The following is a 22,933-nucleotide window of genomic DNA, read 5'->3' on the forward strand; positions in this document are numbered from 1 at the left end:
AGAGAAAGCCCAACAACATGCCATTTTTGCCCCGACTCTGGTTTTCTTCCTGTTGGTGGGTCTGCCTGGCTGGTCATGGTGACATGTGGGTGCTGTACTTGGTCCTCAAGCTTCCCAGCTCTTAGAATTTTAGACAAGGCAGTGAGTGTGTTTAGCTCACGGCACAGTGTTGTGTAACACTGGACATGTAGGGCTGCCCTCAGAGCTCAGAGGTCGGCTCCCTTTAGAAGATAAGGTCCCCATGTCTTGTCCAGCCTGCCTGCACACCCCACCTTGCTGTATTGGGTGGCTGTGAGTGCCCGGCGCTTGAGGGAACAGGACCATGCCCTGGTCCCTCTTCCATCTGTGTTTACATTCTTAGCATTCTCCAGATGGGTTTTTGTATGATCTGACCTACTTCCCATCCCTGTGTGTGCTTGGGGCTAATTAGCAGCTCAGGGGGCCTTTGGCAGTGTTTGGAGAGTCTGGCTGCTGCTATGGCAACTGTAGACTTCCCAGAGGCTGAAGGCAAAGGTGGAGCCATTGTTCAAGTTTGTTTTTCCTCCGGTATCAGAGGTGCTTCAAACTGTACTCAGTCCCCGAACCTCTGTAGGATTTAAGAGCCTGCACGATGTAGTTTATCTCTTAGTTACAGGGATTTGTCAAGTGTGCTGATTTTTCTGGTAGGTGTCAGTAAGTGAGAACGGACTCATCTTATTCTCTATTTACAGCCTGGGCCCATCATCAGTGCATGAATATATATTGATTTGCTAATTGTTTTAGAAATAACAGATGAATTCCATCCAGGTTTTAGGGTGTCTCAGGGACATGTGTGGGAAAGTTTGCAGTGGAGCCTAGCTAAGTGGCCTTAGCTTGCCATCAAGGCCCTAGAATAATGCATTGTGGTCCAGAGGACCGTGGAGGGCCTGTTTGAGTTCAGGGTCTCAATAGGGCTGGGCGCAGAGGCAGGGCATTCCTGGGTTGATCTAGAGAGAACACTGTCTTCTGTAGTGGCATCTGTCCTGTGTAGAGTGGCTGTGGCAGTCTTATGTGTGGGCTGGGAGTGAATGGGATGGTGAGGAGGGAGGAGCAGCTAAGAAGGGGATTTTCCAGGTGATTGGTGTCACCAGGCTTCTTGTAGGCCAGGACCAACTGTACTGTCAGCTGTGGCACAGGCCTGGCCCCACTGCGTACTCCTCATTGCATGTTTGAGTAAATGAGGGAAGAGTGGTTGGGATGATAACTACCTGCATTTTAGTACTTTTGGATGAAATCTGTGCTTGCTTATTGTGGAAATCTGTGGCTTAACTTTTGTGGAATGATTTGGGGGTGAGGTGAGGGAGGGAGAGAAGGGAGATTGTAAAACAGGCAGGCATGGGTGGGGGCCTCGGTGTTAATAACAGTTATGTTATCATGGATAATTGTAATCCGGGGAGGCAGGCTGTGCAGGTTCAGGGTCTCTGGAAGGTCTTTAAGCTGTGTTAAATGGCCCTGGACTGCTGTCACTTTGGGTTTCCTTGGTCTGACTTTGGTAGCTTTTTTGGTCTTTTCCATGTTAGCTGTTCTTGGTACTAACAATGTATCTAAGTAGCCAGTCATAATTAGTTCTGGCTACTATGACAAAAACACCATAGATGAGTGGCTTAAATGGCAAAAATTATTCCTCCCAGTTCTGGACATCTATGATCAGGATGCCAGCGTGGTTGGCTCCTAGGTGAGGGCTCACTTCCTGGTTTGCAGATAGCCACCTGCTTGCTATATCTTCATTTGGCAGAGACTTGAGAGTTGGGCAGGGGCTGGAGAGAGAGCGACTTTGTGTTTCTTTCTCTTTTTATAAGGGCTTGATCTCTCATGACCTAATCTAATCCTAATTACCTCCAAAAGGCCCTACTTTTAAATGCCATCCCATGGGGTTAGGGCTTTTAAACAGATAAATTTGGGGGAACACAAATATTCAGTCTATAGCTCAGCCCTTTTCCTCTCTAATATTCTCCCTACCCATTCCTTCTGTTTACATTTTCTTTTTTCTTTTTTTTGGAGACAGGGTCTTGCGCTGGGTCAGGCTGGTCTCGAAGCTGACAGTGCAGGCAATCCGCCAGCCTCAGCCTCCCAGAGTGCTAGGATTACAGGCATGAGCCACAGCGCCAGCCCCTTCTGTTTACATTTTCTGTAGGCTGAGTTACTAGCTCACCAACTTTTGTTTTAAATTGTGTGTAAAGTAAGGATCAAATTGTGTATAAAGTATGTTTTTAAATGAGGTTCTGAGAGGCTCTTCCTTAAGTAAATTGTGCAAACTAATCATACCTGGAGTTTTAGTTGCATCGACTGCCATGGTGCCCAAATTCTATTTGTTTCTTCCCTGGTTACTGACTGTGTGTTTAACATCAGTGAGATCTAGAGGGGACATGCTCTGCTATAATGGTGTCTGTCCCACGCATTGGCCTGAGCAGTCTAGAGTATGGGCTGGAAGTGAGGGCAGGGGTGGCCGGAGGGAGGAGCAGCCAGTGCAGGGAATTCCCAGGTGGTAATGGGTCATGGTGTAACTTTTTGGTTGCTGGGATATTAAGTAAAAGGACTTGACTTTCATACTGCCCTATACTTATGGGGAAAACAATTTCTTATAAAGAAGGATTGTGGTCCTATATATTCATAGACGGATGGCATTTAATTTTTCCAATATTTAAATATCGGGAAGTAGATGCTTGCAAAATAGATGCTTTTTCTCTTTTTCCAGCTGAGGAAATAGAAGCTTAAAATGTTCAAAGCCACACAGCTATTGAGAGAGAAGTCAGAATTTTAACTCTGGTCTCATTTCAAAGAGCTTTCTTGTTATCGCAGCAAAACCCCTACCAACTAAAGATAAGGACACTCGGGATGATTTTGTGCTTTGTGCAAAAGAAAAAGGCGGCAGGGGACCTCTACTCGTGGTTCCTTGTATCTTTCCCACATATTTTCCTAGAGCCAGTTTGACAGAAGGGCATTTCCTAGGTGCCCAGAAAAAGGGTCACTTTCCTTAAAATAAACAGTCTAGGTTAGCACTTAAGCAAATCTTTCAGCTCCACGTGATAAGGTTCTTTGGATCCCCAACTGCATGTGGTGAGTTATGTGTTCTAAAGGAGAAACAAACCCCCCAGGTGTTAAGCAGCATGGTACTGGGATGAACAATGCCACCCCGTGCTGACAATGACTGACTGACAGATTCCCCCAGAGGTGCTTTCCAGAACAAACCTCATCCTGCCACCCCTGACAGTTACTTTTCCTGCAAGATTGACATAATCAGTAGCTATTTTCATATAAATGCAAAAGTAAACCTCAGTGTTTCCTGGAAATTTCATGTTGGTGCATCCTAGGACATGGTTTTGATTGACATTTTGTCTGACATTGATACTAGGATCAGCAAAGAAAAGTCAGCCCACCACGAACCTCTAAAACTATCCTGACAGCGTGAGTAGAAACCCCAAAAGTCCCCATCCAAAAAAATAAGACCATCTTCAACTTATCCATCAGAGGTTCCATTTGGATTCAGTTATGAATTTGTGTTTGGCACTTAAAGTGGTTGCACTGAATTTAGAGCAGGAGGGGGTGGTCGGGTGCTGGGGTGTCTCTAGTATTCCTGCACCTATACCGAGATGATGAAATCTTTCTCTAGTAGCCATCCTTCAGAAGGCCCAGGAGCTCCAGTCCTGAGGCTTTCAGAGCCAGGCCAATAAGCTAGGCTGGGCACATGGCTGCTGACCAGTGTGCATGTCTACCTGGCAGGGACACGTGGATGGGAGTTCCATATGGACACTGCTGCAGGCCCAGCCTATGTTCAGAGTCTCACACATGAGCCACTGCATGTCAGGGAGAGCTGCTTTTCCCTGAACACGCTTGTTGTTGCACTAGGGGCCTGACTCCGGCTGCGCAGCTTACCTGGCTTCTGTTTGTTTAGGGTTAGCTTCAGCACAGGGCTTGGCTCTGTGGGGTACTCATCTGGTCGCCAAAGATGGTGTTGCCAACCTATGGCCTGTAGAGGGCCGGGCGCTGTGCGCTTTCTTTCCAGCTTGCCCCAAGCCCCTGCAGACGGTGCAGAGCAAAGGTGGTGTCCTTGGAGGCATGGCTGGCTGGTGCGGACAGGCAGGCCTGGCACCTCCAGAGCCCCTGGGCCTGAAGAAAGCAGAAGCGCGCAGTGGAAACTGGCGCTCACGTCTTCGCTCCTGCATCCCCACTGCAGCCCATTTACCTGTTCCTCCAGCCGTCCCTGGGCTGGGGTGGGAGAGACCACTTCCTTCTTCCTGGAGGGATGAGCCAGAAGGCTGAGATCCCCCCACTCTCTTGGTGGTCAGCCAATCCGACAACTACGCCCCTCCTTCCTGGGCTCGGCCCCCTGCCTGCGGCTCATTTACATCTCAAAGCTACACAATGCGGGCGGTCCCCGGGAAACTGGAGGAGGCTGGGGCCGTGGGAGGGTCTTCACTCGCCCCCCTCCCCCAGCCCCGTTTCCGGAGCCGGAGCTGGAGCTTTGTGAAGATGCAGGCGTTGGGGCTGCTCGTTGATGATGACATCATCGTGTCACACACAGGAGCCTGCGGCCGAGGGGTTTAGGAGGAGAGCTGATCCTATCTCCTCGGTGCTCACGCTCCGGCTCTCGGGCCCGGGTAGAGCCGCGCGCTCACTTGGGTGCGCGCCGGCCACCCTCGCGCGCATAGATCCGCGGTGCTCTGCGCTCGCCCCCCGGGTCCCAGGGCAGCTCCGCGCCGCCGCCGCCGCCACGGATGCCCGCGGCTGGTCCCCTCTGCAGTGCAGCAGCCCCGGCCGCTGGCCGGCCCGCCCCGGGCTCCCGGCTGGAGGATATCGCCAGGACGCTGGCCCTGCTCGCAGCTAGCCTGCACGCCAGGGCACAGCGACGATGGGAGGGTCGCAGTCCCTGCAGCCAGCCCCAGCCAGCGACCTGAACCAGGAGGTTTCCGAGGCAATGTAAGTGCTCCGCCCGGGCCTCCTGGAGTCCCCCAGGGAGGAGAGGCCACCGGGCTTTGTTAGTGTCGCCTATCCTGATGGCGGTGCTCTGGCGGGCCCAGGTTCTTGGCAGCCTTGTAGGGCTTTACCTGGTGGCTACTCCTAGCATTTTGTATCCTCTCCGGAATGAGCATATGGCACCTCCCAGATACTGCTGTAGGCAGAAATGAATCCCTAGAATTTGGGTTTGGTTGTTCAGCAGCGGGCGCGTGACCGGGGCGCCCTGGGCCGTCTGCATCTTTCCTTTGCACGCCTTGCGCGGTGGTATTTCCTGCAAGGGGACAGCGGGCTTAAAGGCGGCCTCCTCCCAGGAAGAATCCGTGAGTGTGGCAGCACCGTGCCCACGGAGACAGACCAGGTCACGGTCTGAGGGCCAGGCAGATGGCGGGCAGTAACACTGTGGGTGTTCGGTCCAGTTAGCCTAAGCATCACCCATGTACTACTCTCTGATGAGCCCTGGAGGACAAGGCCGCTTGCTTGATGTTATTAGTGAAGACAGCCCAGCAGTCTTGTCATAGATCGAGGCAGTACTTGACTGTGCATTGATCCAAGAATCCGATCTTTTCTCCAAACCACAGAGCTCATGTGCTCAGAAGTGGTCTTTATGTAGGATGAATGTTTATGAGAATTGCTGTTTCTATTTGGTCGTCTTCATTACCCACCCAGGCGTGTTTGAAGGATGGGGCTGACTGAATAGGTCTGCTGGTGGGTCGTATTTCAGCAAGCCAGGCTTGCAGCCAAAGTGGACCTCCCAGCCTACTCTCTCCCTCTTTCCAGAGAAGAATGCATTGCAGAGAGGAAGAGTTTTCTGGGGATTTGGGGGTAGGGTGGGATAAATCCATGTGTAGATTAAAGGACTGTAGGGATGGGTGAGTGTGTGGTGGGGTTGGGCCCCACACCTGGGCTTCTGTGAGGACCTGGCCCCCATGGTGATGTAATGCCAGGCTGAGCCTCGTGGTTTCCAAGCTCCGGCTCTTTAGCAAGGAATCATTCTTCTGGGCAAGTGTGTACCCATCATTTGTCTTCATTTGTCTTGCTGAGAAGCATCTCTTACAAAGGAGGCACATGGTGATTGTGGGTTTCGTTTTTTTTTTTTTTTTATTTGCTTTTTTTTTTTCAGTGTCATGCACCTTGCCCCTGTGGCCTGTCTCTCCTTCGTGTGTAGTGTTGGGTGCGTGGAATACACCTCAAGCCTAGTATAATTTTAACCCATTTTTTTGAAAGCCTCTGAACTGGAAATTAGTTATTAGTGACAGGCATTGGCTAGCTTTCAGAGCTCAGTCCTACAAAGGGCTTAAGAGATGGAAATATGACCGTACGTCTGGGAGAATATATTCTTCAGCCATTGGAAATGCAGCTCGCCAGCCCCTGAAATCCCAACCTCTTTCCCAGTTGAGTTAATAAATAATCAGTATTCTGTTGGCGAAGAGCTGAATTTGGAGAGCTTCTGTTTGGTGGATGTGCCTTTTTGGATAGGTCACCTAAGGTTATGCTCTAGGGGATAGTGATATTTAAATAAAGTTTCAGGTTGAATAACCACATTGTGATGGAAGCTGCTTATCAAATACTTTCATGGTCGAGTTGGTCCATATGTACTCGCCTGAGGCTTCTCTTCCTAGAACTCCTACTTCTGAAATGTCTCTATAGATCTATAAGATCTATAAGATAGTATACTTGCTTTTTCACAAAATCTCACTCTTCATCTTCTAACAATTTTCTAGAAAAAATGGAGAGGTCAAATGTTTGGTGCCAGTGCTATTGCTGGCATCTGTCCTCTTCAAAACCCATCTCTACTTTCTGAATAACTGGGGCTCATTCCTCTACTACAGATGTGCTCTTTTCCAGTCTTGAGGTTTAAAAAAAAAATTAGGAGAGTACCCGTTCTCTGCATGGGCACCAGTCTTTCATGATGGTGTGTATTTCCATGTACCTCAAAATGCGGGTGCATGAATAATAGGACAGCATTTGGGGTCCACGGGAGGAAAGAGCTTCTATTGTAAGAGGATGCTGGCAGGCCTGTCGTTTCAGAGACAGAGTGTGCTCCTGCCCCAAGTTACAACCCAGTGACAACCCAGAATCTAGAGGGAATGTTTCTCTTGTTTGCTGGTGGTTTCCTGTGAAAGGTTGGGTTAAGGAGGACCTGAGCATAAGAATGGATTTGGAAGAGACTGAAGGGGCTATTTGGTTAGTGTTTAGTTTTAAGATTCCCTTCAGGTTGCAGGTTTGGACGGGGTCCTTTGAGCAGCTTTTGTAGCCCCAGCCACCAACTTCATTCTCTGCAGTAGTGCCTCTGAGTGGGGAGAGGGTGGTCTGTAGTCTTGGACCTTCCCTTACGAGTATCTCTTAGGGCATCTGTGAAAATTCTTAAGGCTTTTCCACCCAGAGGCTGACTAAATGGACCCCCTCTTGGCCAGGGGAATCCCTAAAACTGAATTGCTGGCCATGAGAAAGGAGATCAGATAGGCCTCATCACATCCCCCTGCCTTTGCCTTCTTAGAGAAGTGTCTTTGGTGACTCATTAATAGTTCTAAGGCTATGCAAGACCTTCCATGGTTCTCAATGTGCATGACAAACCGCTTGGGTCCCGGCTTAAGTCCTGTAGTTTGTCTCTGATTAACAGACCCTTATCTTAACTCAACATTCCTTCCCCCTCCCCCACATTTCTGGTCTATTAGAGCCTAATTCAGCCCATTGTCAGCCAAAGAATCTTTAAAACCACCTGTGGGCCCCTTCTTCCAGATGTCTCACCTTTTGGGGCCAAACTAATATATGTTTTCCACATATTGATTTATGACCTTACTTGTAATTCCCGGCTCCGTTAAATGTATAAAACCAAACTAACCCCCACCACAAGCCCACTTGCTCAAGACCTCTTGGTTGTGGCTCCAGGCCATCTTTCTCCAATTTGGCTCAGAATATACCTCTTTAAATTATTTTACAGAGTATGGCTTCCTTTCCAATGACACATCAAGACTGGAGAAGCAGGGAGATTTATAGAAGTGGGGGTTGAGGCTAGGGGCCTGAAGGTTCCAGCCAGTCCCTTGCTTGCTCCTTCGAGGGTGGTCCACATACCAGGATCAGCTTCCTCTAGAGCTTTATTAGAAATGCAGAATCTGGGCAGCACCTTTGGCTCAGTCGGTAAGGCGCCGGCCCCATATACCGAGGGTGGTGGGTTCAAACCCGGCCCCGGCCGAACTGCAACAAAAAAATAGCCGGGCGTTGTGGTGGGCGCCTGTAGTCCCAGCTACTTGGGAGGCTGAGGCAAGAGAATCGCTTAAGCCCAGGAGTTGGAGGTTGCTGTGAGCTGTGTGATGCCATGGCACTCTACCGAGGGCCAGAAAGTGAGACTCTGTCTCTACAAAAAAAAAAAAGAAATGCAGAATCTTAGGCTCCACCCCCAGCAGGCTGAATCAGTCTCTCCATTTTAATCAATGACTTGTATAGATGCCCAGGTGGTTTGTAGGCATATTAGAATTTGAGAAGCCCTGAGCTAGTTAAGTCTTCTAACCATCGTGGGCCCGTGAGAAACAGCTGGCCACCTCTCTGGTGGCTCCTTTCCAGTCTAGGAAGAAAGTTCTCGTAGCTACAGTAGCCAGTGTTTCCAAATAGAAAATGGGTAGCAGGGGAAGGGAGAACTAAGCCACAGCAAGCACGCACTTCTCCACGTGGGCAACTGGGAAACGCAGGCCGGGCAGAAGCACTTGAGTACTTGTGGTCTGCGTCTATTGATTAGACCTGCTGCTCATCCTTCCTTCCTCAGCGTTAAGTACTTAGTCCTTTGTGTAGTTGAAGACCCCCATTCCAGGTGCTCCCTCAGCTTCTCCCAGATCCCCGTATCCTAGCCATTGGGGTAGGGGGTGGCTGTTATCATCTGACAGTCAAAGTGCTGGTTCTGTCGGGAAGTTCAGCCTGCCTAGTGTGAACTAAAATAAAACCTCTTTTTCTTTTTTTTTTTTTTGAGACAGAATCTCACTGTGTTGCCCTTGGTAGAGTGCTGTGGCATCACAGCTCATAGCAACCTCAAACTCTTGGGCTTAAGCGATTCTCCTGCCTCAGCCTCCCAAGTAGCTGGGACTGCAGGTGCTCGCCACAATGCTCAGCTATTTTTGTTGTTGTCGTCATTTTTTAGCAGGCCCAGCTGGGTTCAAACCCACCAACCCCAGTGTGTGTGGCTGGCGCCCTAACCACTAAGCTACGGGCACCAAACCTAGAATAAAATTTTTTTTTTTTTGCAGTTTTGGCCGGGCTGGGTTTGAACCCGCCACCTCTGGCACATGGGGCTGGCGCTTTATTCCGTTGAGCCACAGGCACTGCCCTAGAATAAAATCTTTTTTTTTTTTTTTTTTTTTTTTTTTGTGGTTTTTGGCCGAGGCTGGGTTTGAACCCACCACCTCCAGCATATGGGACCGGCGCCCTATCCCTTTGAGCCACAGGCGCCACCGAGGCTCCCCCAATGGCTGGCTGACTGACTGGACCCCCTCTTGGCCAAGGGTGTCCCTAAAACTGAGTTGCTGGCCATGAGAAAGGAAACCAGATAGGCCTCATCATACCCCCTGCATTTTAGAGTGTTCTCTCTGACTCATTAACAGGCCTAAGGTTATGTAAGACCTACCTGTAGGTTCTCACTGCACAAAAAGCCATTTGGGTCTGGGCAACTGTGCTGTAGGCAGACCCTTATCTTAACTCAGCATTCCTTTTTGCTGATTCCTGGTCTGTTAGAGCCTAACTTCTTCAGCGAAATATCAACTAAAGACTCTGAAACCCACCTATAACCAGTAAGCCCCCACTTTGAGATGTCCACCTTTTGGGGCCAAACCAGTGTTATGTTTTGTGCTTACTGGTTTATGACTTTACCTGTAATTGCTGTCTCCCTCAAAGGTATAAACCAAACTGTAACCCAAGTGCATTGCTCAAGACTTCTTGTGTGTGGCTCTGGGTTGTGGTCCTCCAATTTGGCTCAGAATAAACCCCCTTAAATTATTTTAGAGTGTGGCTGCATCTCTGTTGACACTAGACTGTTGCCGCACTCTCGCAGTGAACACACACCTTAGTTCTGAAAAACATGATCCCCAATATGGAAACCCACGCCTCCGTAGACCTGCGAGGATCAAAATAGAAGGGCCAGGATGGGGGGGAGAGAAGTGCAGCAGGAAGCAGCAGCTCTGTTGGGTGATGAGACAGGAGAGGGAGGGGACAGACAGTGGCAAACACCGACTGGAAGTGTCACACTCTGGTGGCAGAGAGAAAAAGTGGCATTAGCTGAGACGAGAAAACTGGATCGGGATCTAGTTTCGAGAACGTTGATGAGTTTGGACTAGGATTGGAGAAGCAGGTGGGCGGGACCAGATGTTGCTGAGAGTGGCCAGGACAAGAGAGAGACCTTGGGCACCACCTCACATGGTGGAGTGGCAGGGAGCTCTCCCTGCACTTGTGGTCAGTGATCAGAAAGTGGGGCTCTGCTCCTTCCATGGCGTGTGTGGTTCCTGGTCCTCTCTTTAGGAGCTATTGAGAGGGTTTGATGACTCCCTCCTTGCCCCATCGCCTCCAGGGGTTTTCAGAGGTGAGCTGCCTAGTCTGCTGGGGAGACAGTCTGCACCTGAGAACTGCCAGCCTCTCGGCGGCTCAGAAGGCCAGAAAGGGCTCCTGGGGCTCATAGCAGGAATCCTTCCTTGGTCCTCACTGTATCTTTTTCAAAGCCTTGTTTCTGGAGGTGACCCTTGGCTAAGTCATTTAGCTTCAGTGATTGCTCCTAATGTGGGCTGCAGCCGTTTTTGAGCTCCTGGTGCAGATTTCACTTTGGATATTATTGTTGGACAGATTTAGTCTTTTTCCCTTCCTAAAACTGAATAAGCTGCAAAGCTATCTGCAGAGTGGGGGTGTGGGGGTGGCCTCGAGTCCCAAAGGTTCCTGTTGGGTACGTTTTCTACTGCTATCATTCCTGGGCTTCTCCAGCGTGGTCCTGTGGTGCCCATGTTCACAGGATTCTGGCCCCTCACCATCTTCTCTATGGCATTTACCTGGAAGCTTTCTCCAAGGTGGGCTGGAGGCAGATACATTCTGAGGCCCTCTAGATACCTATCAGTTATCCAGGGGTGCTGCATCCTTCCTGCTGCAGCCCAGGGGTGGGGTGTCCCTTTGAGCAGCTAAGACTCAGATGATTGTTTGTGGCTGTGCAGGTCAGTGGACATCAAGGTCAGAGGATTCTGGGTCCCCTTCCCCATTGACCCTCCTGTCTTCCCCTCCTTGTGTTTCTGCTGTCTACAGCCAGTTTCTGTGGCTATATTTTTGGTTGCCTAGGAAACTATTTTAGCCTGAAATATGATTGGCTGCTCTTTCCAGATGGATTACCCAAGCTAGGCATCGTCCCGGGGCAAGCAAAGGGTGTGGAACAATTTCATCCTGTTACCTTAAGATTAAGGGGGAAGATTTGGACATTGTAAAGAACTTTGCCATGAAAACCAATTGTTCAGATGCTTGTTTCAGGTTGGCTAGGGGGTTAGGGGAAGATCATGGCCCACAAAGACCTGAGTCAGAACTGCTTACACACCTACATCCTGCTTTGAAGTGGTGGCTGGATGACATTGGTTCTGTTTATATTTACTAATTCAAATTCATTTTAGCAGTTTCTGGAGAGCAGGTGTGTGCTGTTTGTCATCAGCAAATGTGGAGACAGAACTGGATGCTGTGGTGTCAAGCCAGGCATGAAAAGCTCTTCCACTTAGCCTTGCTGAGTGGTCTTCAGTAGTATTCAGCAGAAACCCTGGTGGGTGTTTATGCCAGGTTTTTTCATTACAGAAATATTATATCCATTAGTCCTTCGAAGTCGGCAAGATAGATAAGGAAACTGAGTGCTGGATGGTTTAAGTCAAGAGGCCAGCAAACTCTTCCTGTAGAGGAACACATAGTAAATATTTTAGGCTTTGCAGGCCTCTTACTGGGTGAAGAGGGTCCCTCTGCCTGTCACTGTCAGCCAATATGCAGAGATGGGGATAGTTCCACTAAACTTTATTTGTCAGAAGGCCAGTAATTCTGGAGAACAGTGAGAAGAGCCTCTCCAAGACTGTTCTATTATTCTATTTCTAAAATCATAGTTTTACACAGTAAAAGTTAACTGTACTAACTGTTATCTTTTCTTTTTTTTTTTTTTTTTGAGACAGTCTCACTTTGTTGCCCTCAGTAGAGTGGTGTGGCATCATAGCTCACTGCAACCTCAAACTCCTGGGCTTAAGCCATTCTCTTGCCTCAGCCTCCCAAGTAGCTGGGGCTATAGGCACCCACCACAAGGTCTGGCTTTTTTTTAGAGGCGAGATTTCCCTGTGGCTCAGGCTGGTCTCAAACCTGTGAGCTCAGGCTATCTACCTGTCTTGGCCTCCCAGAGTTGGTGGGATTACAGGTCACGCCCAGCCCTACTAACCCTTATCTTTAACAACAGTAATTAACACTTACCTTAAACAACAGTAATCACATAACTCAGGACCCATAATAAATAATAATTGACATAACCCATAATCTACATACATTCCAACAGGCCAATTCAAATTTAATCTCCTAAATCAATTGCCCTAAACCACCCAAGATATACATGGTTAAAACTGAATTTATAAAACAAGGATGGATGACATGAGGTGAAGGTCACCTAGGACCTACTCCATCCAGACCAGCTGTGTGGTCTCAGCCCTAGCCTGACTGAGTCCATCTTATTCTCACTACAAGTGAGAATAAGGCCTTCTGGTCTTTGTGCAACAACTCTATTTGACTGTTACAGTGCAAAAGTAGCCATCTACAATGTGTAAATCAATGCTACAAGGCAAGCATATTTACAAAAACAGGCAGCATGTGATATCTTGCAGACCCTGGTCATGCAGATGGTTGGTGCAGGGCTCAGAGCCGTGTCCCCACCTTCACGACCTCATGGTGTTCTGTCAGCCAGCACAGGAGAGCCCTGGCCTGGACAGCCGCCTCTGTTCCTCTGTTCTGGCTCTCTAAGACAGCTTATTCGTGCTCATGGAATTAAATAGTATAGGAACTGACACTGCCTCAGTTCATATCCTTACCTCTCATCTGAGCATTGTATGTACCCAGTTGTTTGTTTCATAGCTCTGCGTGGCTTGCTTATGGATTGTTCAGGTTTAACTCTCCAAGGTAGAGCTCTGATGACCTTCCACCTCTCAAAAACAAAACCCAAAACAAATGTACATCCCAGGAACCCAGTTCCACCCCCATCTTTGACATCTTAGCACTTTGGCCCCCCCATCCACCCTGTGAGTAAACCACAAACCTGACAGTCAAGGCTTGTCTTCACTTTCCCCCTCACCTCCCTTCTTTAGAGAACAGTCCAGGGCTCATGGGTCTTCCCATTGCTTTTGGTCTAAAACCCAAGCCCCTTGCCTGGGCCTCCAGGCCCTGCGATCTGGCTCCTGCCTGTCCTCCCCTGTTACTTCTCTGTCCTGCCTCAGCATTTGCACACTGTCCTTGCACCACTCCCCTTGGCGTGCAGCTCTGTCCCTTCCCTTGGCTGGTCTTTCTTCCTGCCTTTATTGCCCTGGGCAGGCTAGGGGACTGTTGAGGGTGGGGTGTGAGGAGGTCTGAGTGGGACTTCGAGCCATAAATTACCTTTGTTCCTTCTTCCTACCCTTTCTTAGTCTTTACAAAGGAAAGCAGCCCCTGGGACCTGGTAGGTGGACCATTCGTACAATGGTTACCCAGGGCTGCACGGAACTGCCTGCTGGGGTGGAGCTGGTGGACTTTCCACAGTTGTTACCGTTTTGTACCTGCCAGCCCTCCTTATCTAGAAGGGCTTCTCTGGGTTTGCTGCTTCTGCCTTTTCCTGTTTTCTCCTTAAATGGAAGTGGACACAGCTCTTTTCTCCTGAAGCAACAGTAGCCTCTGGCTCTGGGCAGAGTAGTGGGGTGTGTGTTGGGGATAGAGGATTTTGCTGGGGTCCTGCTGACAGCCCGCACAGTAGCTCTGTGTCCGTGTAGTGCTGAGAGCTCAGGCCAGCACCTGGGCCCAGTTTCCCATCAACATTCCAGCTTCACTTACTCCAAGGTGTTTGCAGTTCCAGAGTCTGAGGATTTTTGAACTTGGAAACATCAGGATCTTAGAAATCACAGAGGGCTTTCTCTTAACAGAAAGTTGTTTTATTTTCATTTATTTATTTTTTTCTTCAGAAAGTTGTTTTAAATTCCGTTAAGTACATCATTGGTAGAATATCCCTGAGGCTTTTCCTGCTGGTCATTACTCAGAGTAATTCAAGTGGTCATTTTAGTATTTTCCCTTTAACTTTCAATTTGCTTAAAAATATATATTTTGGGGGATGGATTGTATCCTTTGCTAAACTCAAGTCAGAGGCCTGAACTAGACAGTGAAATAGCTTACAAGGAAGATTCTTCCTCCTATGAAGAAGTAGAGAAGATAGTTTCTTTGGGGATAAAAAGGACCAATCCCGAGCCCATGGGCCTGGCCTTCCTTTTTTTGGAGAAAAGAGTCTCGCTTTTGTTGCCCCAGTAGAGTTATCTGGCATCACAGCTCACAGCAACCTTAAACTCCTGGGCTCAAGCAATTCTCTTGCCTCAGCCTCCCGGGTAGCTGGGACAACAGGTGCCCGCCACAACGCCTGGCTATTTTTAGAGATGGGGCCATGCTCCTGCTCAGGCAGTCACCTGCCTCGGCCTCCCAGAATGCTGGCGTTACAAGCATGGGCTGCCGTGCCCGGCCAGGAGGGCTCAGCCTTCCCTTAAGTCTTACCCAGTGTCTTTGCCCTAAAAGACACCTTCCATCTCCCTGGGATGTCTAGAGGTCAGTTCTAAGGGAGGAAGGTTTTTACTCTGTTCATTCCATGTGGGAAATGGCTATGGACATCTTAAGGGAAAGTTGGTCTCTCCTGAGATCTGGCAAGCCCAGACATGGCTGGACAAATGCATGGTTTTTAAGTACGTGACACCTAAGGTAAAAACCACTCAAGGCCTCAGGGATGTGACCAGTGACTCCCAGGATCTTCATTATTCTGGCTTCATGATTTCTCAGGCTGTTTGTCTAGATGGACGCTTGACATTTAGAAAACACCTGGGCTGCTGTCAGTCCACAGCTGGGGAGAAAATCAGACAGGCTGAGAGTATCACAGAGTTGCCAGCCTGCGTGCCTCCCCCCCAGATGTGTTTGCAGCAGCTGTGTTGTGCAGGCACCGCCTGCCTTGTGGCTTTGGCCTGGTGGGAAGTAGCCCACACCCCCAGGTCTTTAGGTCTTCTTGGGCCCCATGAAACTGCTAATTGTTCATTGTCCTATGTGAGAGGGAGGGGTCTGGAAGTATTTTCCCTCCAGGAAGCAGGCAGGAGAGGCTGGCTTTAGTTTGGGGAAAACATCTGCACACATTTAGGTCATGTGTGGAATTTCCCAGCTGAAGCTCCTCCAGGAGGGATCCTGTGACCGCGCCTTTCCCTGAGCAAATGGTCCAGGATGCTTTCTGGGGGTGCAGAGGGCCACTAAGGGCTGCCTGGGTCATGCAGCAGTGTCTTAGGGAGGAGGAAAAGGCAGAGGTGCAGAGTGTTAGGGGGAGGCAGCTGGGGAGGGGGTGGGGGGTGTCCCTGTGGCCTTCCAGCCTGTGCTGGCAAGTTTGGACTCCTACACCAGTGACTGGGGAGGTTTATGTGCCCTAAGCAGGGAAAGTCTCGTGACTAGGAGGTCTTGTGACTTAGGGGTCTTTTTTTTTTTTTTGTAGAGACAGAGTCTCACCTTATTGCCCTCTGTAGAGTGCAATGGTGTCACACAGCTCACAGTAACCTCCAACTCCTGGGCTTAGGCAATTATCTTGCCTCAGCCTCCCGAGTAGCTGGGACTACAGGCGCCCACCACAATGCCCAGCTATTTTTTGGTGCAGTTTGGCCGGGGCCGGGTTTGAACCCGCCACCCTTGGTATATGGGCCCGGTGCCCTACCCATTGAGACACAGGCACTGCCCTAGTGACTTAGGGGTCTTAAAAGGCACTGTCAGAGCTGTCTCCAGAACATTCCTTTCTCACAGATGGGCTTTGCCCATGCCCTCAGCTGGGCACCTTTTGTTGCAAATAGGAAAAACCAAATCCAACTTGAAAAATAAATGAGGGACTATGTTTCCTGTGACTCACAACTGGGATTCGTTCAGGGGTGACCTCCAGGATGACCATTTTGAGAAAAATGGACACTTCTGACAAAAAGACCCCTGAAAAATGTAAAGTATCAGAACTTGTGGCTTTTAGAATCAACTTCTTTGATCTACAACAACTGACATAGGACTTAGTCCTGGGATGTGGGGAATGGGGCTACCCTCTCCTCTTCTCTGGTAGGCTTCCCGCTGTGGGGGGAGGAGGAGTTTGCTGCCTTAGCCTGGGTGCTGCCTGCAGGGACTCAGAGGCAGGCTGTGGGATGAGGCCTCAAGAAGAGCCAGTCCCGGGGCCCTGGTCCATGGCTTGTTCCACCAGTGCCCCTCTCCAGCTCAGCTCAAGTCTCCTGCCCTAACAAGGGCCACGGGAGCAACCTGGTCCCAGTACAACTCCTGGACTGAGCATCTTCAGGTGCCAGGGTGAAAGCTTGAGAGACGCAGAGCCAGCCAGTGGAGTGTGGCCCTGTGTGGACTATTTGTCCAGGAGCCTTGCAGCTGCTGGCTCTGGGTCAGCAGGAAAGAGAGAGAGCGAGCACCAGGGGACAGGGAAAGCTTCCACAGTTCCCTGCGGAAACAGGACTGCAAGTCAGCTCTCAATGTCCATCCTGTCGACTGTTCTGGCAGCAGGTGAAGGAAGAGTGGGTCCGAACCCACCGTGGGGCACACACCATGAACATTGACCCCTTCTCTGGGGCCTGCCTCATAACCTTCTGGCTAGACACACAGTCCAGGGGCCACTCCCAGATTCCAAGGTCCCAGAACAACAGCCAGCTGCCTCCATAGTCAGGGCAGCTGAGGCTCCTTTCCTCTCCCTCTGCTGTTGTCTCCCTGGGTGGGACTGTCCTGTTGTTGCCTTGGCGGTGTTGGTGGGCTCAGTGGACTGTCACATGTTTTTTCTTGTCGTTGGAGGTGCTCGATTTCCTTTTGGCTTTCCAGTAAGTCTGTTGAACTATCAGTCTACCTCTGTGACCTGCACATGTTACCTGGACCAGTATGGCACAGCCTGGAGGCTGAGAGTGTACCTGATAATTTGACCCAGTGCTCCCAAGATAGAGGGGAGAGCCTGCCCTCTAACCAGCCACCTCCACTGTTAAGAATGACACAAAGCTTGGCAGTACCTCCTTTGAAAACAGCTAATGGACAGCAGCCCTGGCCAGGCCAGGCCTGCCCTTGGTTGCCGGGTCTGTGGCCCATTTACTCTGTGACTTGGAACCATCAGCAGTTGGGGCCTCAGTTATGACATCCATGAAGTGGGGTTAACATCCCACTCCCTCTCTGTTGTTGAAAAATTCCACAGATGAGAAAGAAAATGCAGAGAGTTTTGGGGGAACCCAGGAGATGAAACGATGCACGCCACATTCATGAGATACTGTGCTCATTTTTTAAAGTTGACAAAAATAAATTGTAGAATGGCTCAATCAAGCTAATTCACGTGTGTTACCTTACCTACTCCCTGTGGGCTGAGAACACTTGAAGTCTATTCTCTCAGCAATTTTCAAGTATACAGTACATTGTTATTAACTAATTCCTGCTGTCTCACTGAAATTTGATATCCTTTGACCAACATCTCCTTCCAGCCCTCTGCCCCTCAGCCATGGTAACCACCGTTCTACTCTTCGCTTCTCTGAATTCAACTTTATTTTAGACAATCTTCACACGTAAGGAGATCATCGTGGTTTTATTTTCTTAATGTCCCATAATTCCTGGAAAACACTGATACACTATGCAAGAGGGTGCGTTAGTGTCACTGGTCTGAACTCTTTCTAACAAGGGAACCCTTTGTGTGTGTGCAGTGAGAGGCTGGCAGGTTCCTCTCGGAATGTGTTTTCTGGTCGGTGTGCTCACCTCCCAGGCTTCTACATTATACTTTCTTATCTAGGCTCAAAAGATTATGATTTTGTAATTTCCTAGATACTGTCTTCCATCTCTCTCTCTAAAATTCAGGACTTTAAGGCTGGGAGCAGTGGCTTATGCCTGCAATCCCAGCACATTGGGAGGCCGAGGCAGGAGGATTGTTGAGGTTGAGATTTTGAGACTAACCTGAGCAAGAGTGAGGCCCTGTCTCTATTAAAAAATAGAAAAATTAGCTAGGCATTGTGGTAGATTACTGTAGTCCCAGCTACTTGGGAGGTTGGGGCAGGAGGATTGTGTGAATGCAGGAGTTTGAGGTTGCTGTGAGCTATGAGGATGCCATAGCCCTCTAGCCCAGGGCAACCGAATGAGACTGTCTCAAAAATAAATAGATAGATAGATAGATAGATAAATATCCAGGGCTTCTGTGCCTGCCCTATATCCAAATGTTAACGTTTTACTGATTAAAAAATATTAGAAGCTAAAATTGGAGCAGGCAGGTTGTAAGACAGGATAGGTCAAAGGGCAGAACGGTGGCCACACAAATGGAGAATGAGACCAGGCCCTGAGCACCTTGGAGAGGCCCAGGTGATACATGGGGGCATAGCCCAGCTTGTAAGAAGCTCACAGTCTACAAGGGATGCTGATGCCTTACCCCAACCTGTGCATGAGGGTCATAGGCGCTGGGATGAGGGCTTTAGCATTTAGTGGGTGTTCAAGCAATGGAGAGAACAGGACAGGAGGGCTGCGTGGAGGAAGTGACTTTTCTGTTGAGACTAGAACCGCTATCAGGTCTCTGCTGGCAGGAAAGGGTGCGCCAGGCAGAAGGAACAGTGAGAGTAGAGACAGAGGGCTGGTGGAGGGCAGAGCACTGGGTTTGGCTTGAACTCTGGTCACAAGTGGGTGGTGTGACCAGAGGGGAAATGGCCTTAGAATTCATGCTATGGCTGGGTGCCGTGGCTCACACCTGTAATCCTAGCATCTGGGGAGGCTAGGCAGATTGCTGGAGTTCAAGAGTTCAAAACCAGCCTGAGCAAGAGCAAGACCCCATCTCTAAAAATAGCTGGGCATTGTGGCAAGCCCTGTCGTCCCATCTACTGGGGAGGCTGAAGCAAGAGGATTGCTTGCGCCCAGGATTTTGAGGTTGCTATGAGCTACAACATGCTGCACTCTACCCAGGGTGATAGAGTGAGACTCTGTCTCCAAAAAAAAAAAAAAAAAAAAAAAAAATCATGCTATGGTTTTGGGATAGGATCAGATTTGGTTTGTGTTCAAGCAGAGAAGGGTAGAACACAGCCACCTTTGTCTTATCCTGCGCCTCTCCTGCCTGCTGTGCGAGTCGACCTTCTTTCATTCTGAGTTTTCACATTTGTAACTTCAGATCTGGCAGGGCAGCTTGGCTCTTTTTTTTTTTTTTTTTTTTTTTTTTTTTTTTCAGTTTTTGGCTGGGGCTGGGTTTGAACCCGCCACCTCCTGCATATGGGGTCAGCACCCTACCCCTTTGAGCCACAGGCGTCGTCCCCGCCTGGCTCTTTTAATGTAGGTCTTTAAAAATTTTTTTATAGGTTCTTATTAGAATTGAGAGTCTGCCTTTGTCTTTTAGGATTGTTTGGAAAGGGACATTTCTGAAATTCTCCCTTGAGGTCCTCCTTGGTTAATATAGAACCCTGACTCTTACGCCCCAGATGGGTGATCAGTTTTTGCATGGGAGGCGGCCCAGCCTGGGGGACTTGTTTGTAGTACGGTGGCTGTTGTTCTGGAGGGGCTAGGGGATCAGGGGACCAGTGCCAGGGCTCACAGCTCATCCTAGCTAAGGAAAAATTGTCACATTATTTGATTATGTACACATATATGTGGACAAAAATAGGGGTATTTTTCCTCTGAAAAATGTGTGGCCTTGTGGATAGTCATGCAGATTCTAGCTGCTGAAAGGCCAGGTGGGGCCCCAGAAAGCCAGAATGTGAATGAGATTAGTTATAGCAAGTCAGCAAATATAGGGAAGGGAAAAATGGCTTCCTCCATCCTCCTAGGTTCTTGGTTGGGCTTTAAATTAAATTGACACACAGTAGATTAACAGAAGAACCATTTTAATTACACACACGTGGATGGGAGTCTCACAGATACGAGACTGGAGGCTTATTGGCATCCTGAGCTGCAGAATAGGGTAGAAAGAAGCCTGGGGCCTCTGGGGGTGGTGGAGATGGATTAGAGGAGGGGGAATATGTTACCGGATGCAGGGAGTCCAGCAGCCTGTTACTGTCAGCAAATATGCAGAGACAGGGCTAGGTCCACCACACTTTGTCAGAAGCCCGGGATTCTGGAGAACAGCGAGAGTGGCCATTCTTATCTTCCATTTCCAAAATCACAGTTTTATACATTTGAGTTCAAAGTGAAAACCATGTTAACCCTTACCTAAAACAACAATGTGAAGAACTCTTGACCCATAGTAAACAATAATCAGTCTAACTCATGAGCCAAAACAACATTTTAATTCAAAAGTTAAATCGTAGGACTGACTCCTACATCAGTCCACCTAAACGATAACGATTCAAGATAGGCATCTTTAGGGTGGGAGCTACATTTACAAAACAGTAAAAATGGGAGACTGGGTGAAGGTCACAGAGGACCTGAACAGACCAGACCAGTTTGTCATGTCTGCCCTAGCCTGACAGACTCCAACTTATTCTCATTATATGTGCTTTCAAATAGAGTCTCTCCGGTTTACTTACACAGATTTTCTTTATGGATGTTAACATTTTTTACCAAAGGACAGCTTTTCTGAACTTGTCAGCTGTTTCTTGGAATCACCAGCTCAAGATAATGCCAAGGAAGTATATTTTGGGTGGCTTATTCTCATCTCCTATGTTCCTATTTTGGGGTGGTGTGTCCTGTACCCCAACACAAGGAAGGTAGTGGAAATTTAAGAATTTCAGACGAAACAGTCTTATTTTGAAAGTCAGGGGAGGGAGGCTGGAGCATAAAGTCAGCTGCATTTGGAAGATGCAATTTGAGGAGCAAGAAGTTGCACATGGCCTTTTAAAAATTATAGTGATCGCTAGGCATGAGGGCTCTCACTCCTGTGCTCCCCATACTCGGGAAGCTGAGGCAAGAGAATCACTCGAGCCCAGGAGTTTGAGGCTGTAGTGGAGCTAGGTACCGTGAATAGCTACTCACTCCAGCCTGGGTAACATAGTGAGACTCTGCCTCTTAAAAAAAAGTAAATAGGTAGGGCGGCACCTGTGGCTCAGTGAGTATAGGGCTTCGGCCCCTTATACCAAGGATGGCGGGTTCAAACCCAGCCCCGGCCAAACTGCGACAACAAAAATAGCCGGGCGTTGTGGCGGGCGCCTGTAGTCCCAGCTGCTTGTGAGACTGAGGCAAGAGAATTGGTTAAGCCCAAGAGTTGGAGGTTGCTGTGAGCTGTGACACCATGGCATTCTACCCAGGGTGACAGCGTGAGACTGTCTCCAAAAAAAAAAAAAAAAGAGTAATTACAATGATGGCCAAGGGACTGCTCAGCTTAGAAGTGAGCTATTTTCTGTGCAGGAGAGTGAAGCTGGGCAGGCGATAAGGCTCAAGCCCTGGGGCTGTGATCTGTGATCACTTGCAAACAGTATTATTCTGCTGCAGAGAATTAGAACAGTGTAGGCTTCAGGGGTATCCAGGGTCCAGACTTGGCATGGCCCTTCTAGAACCACCAGGGTCCCTTGCTCCAGACTCAGGGGACAAGAGTAGCCCTAATTTCCTGAGGAAGTGAAAGAGCAGCTTTTCTATTTTTCTTTATTTTTGAGACAGTCATCTGGGTAGAGTATAGTGGCATTATCATACATAGCTCAGTGCAACCTCAGACTCCTGGGCTCAAGTGATCCTACTGCCTCAGCCTCCTGAATAGCTGGGACAACAGGCATCTGCCCATCTGCCACCACACCCAGCAATTTTTTTTTCTTTATTATTCCTATGGAGACAGGGTCTTGCTATTTGTTGCCCAGGCTGATCTCAAGTGCCTGGCGTCAAGTGATCCTCCCGCCTCAGTCTTCCAAAGTGCTGGGATCACTGGCATGAGCCACCACACTTGGCACCTGGTCAGGAACAGCATTCCACACTTTGGAGAGGCTCCTGGACCCCGCTTTTACCATGGGTCCAGGTGTCAGGAAGTGAGTCTGCCGAGATCCAAGATGGCCAGTGTTTACTACATGGAAATGGGGCTGCTGAGTACACCGTGGGACTTTTTGGTTCCTTGGGCTGCTATAACAATATCCCACAAATTGGGTGGCTTAGAAACAGCAGGTGTATTTCTCACAGTTGTAGAGGCTGGGAAGCCTGAGTTCAGGGCAGATCTGGTACAGGCGTGGGTTTGCTTTCTGGATCATAGATGGAAGATGGTGCCTCTTCTCTAGGTCCTCACATGGTGGCCAGAGTAAGTGTCTCTCCAGGACCTCTGTTATAGGGGCACAAATCTTTTGTCATCTAATCATATCCCAAAGTTTCCACTTCCTAATACTGTGACCTTGAAGGTTACAATTTCTATGTGTTAACTTGAAGGAGGTGGGGACATAGCAGTGTCTCTCAGGGAAGTATTCATCAATAGCTAACAATCAAGTGTTTGGGGCAGCGGCTGTGGCTCAGTGAGTAAGGTGTCGGCCCCATATACCGAGGGTGGTGGGTTCAAACCTGGTCCCGGCCAAACTGCAACAAAAAAATAGACAGGTCTTGTGGCGGGCGCCTATAGTCCCAGCTACCCGGGAGGCTGAGGCAAGAGAATTACCTAAGCCCAAGAGCAGTAGGTTGTTGTGAGCCGCACGGCACTCCACCAAGGGTGACAAAGTGAGACTCTGTCTCTAAGAGGTGAAAAAAAAAGAATCAAGTGTTTGTCACCTTCGAGTGACAAATAACCTTCCCGTCTTTTTCCTCCCCTCATTTTTAGGCACTCATTCAAGTTCTGGGGTAAAAATTGGTGTCTTAAGGAGGAAAT

General features: G+C 49.0%; 1 protein-coding gene across 14 annotated transcripts in view; it reads left to right on the top strand.

Annotated features, from left to right (window-relative positions):
* The window catches only part of TACC2 (transforming acidic coiled-coil containing protein 2), a 219,412-nt gene that overhangs the window by 135,762 nt on the left and 60,717 nt on the right, over positions 1 to 22,933 (top strand). For 2 of the 14 annotated variants that reach the window (XM_053583984.1, XM_053583983.1), the window contains exon 1: positions 4,588 to 4,935. The exons of 11 other annotated variants lie outside the window; for them this stretch is intronic. In XM_053583984.1, the coding sequence (XP_053439959.1) occupies positions 4,868 to 4,935 (68 nt within the window). In that variant the 5' untranslated portion in view covers positions 4,588 to 4,867. Of the gene's footprint in view, positions 1 to 4,387; positions 4,936 to 22,933 lie in introns of those variants that run through there. One more of the 14 variants, XM_053583985.1, reaches the window with a different exon arrangement.

Source organism: Nycticebus coucang, chromosome 3 (genome assembly GCF_027406575.1).
Source record: "Nycticebus coucang isolate mNycCou1 chromosome 3, mNycCou1.pri, whole genome shotgun sequence".
Lineage (NCBI taxonomy): Eukaryota > Metazoa > Chordata > Mammalia > Primates > Lorisidae > Nycticebus > Nycticebus coucang.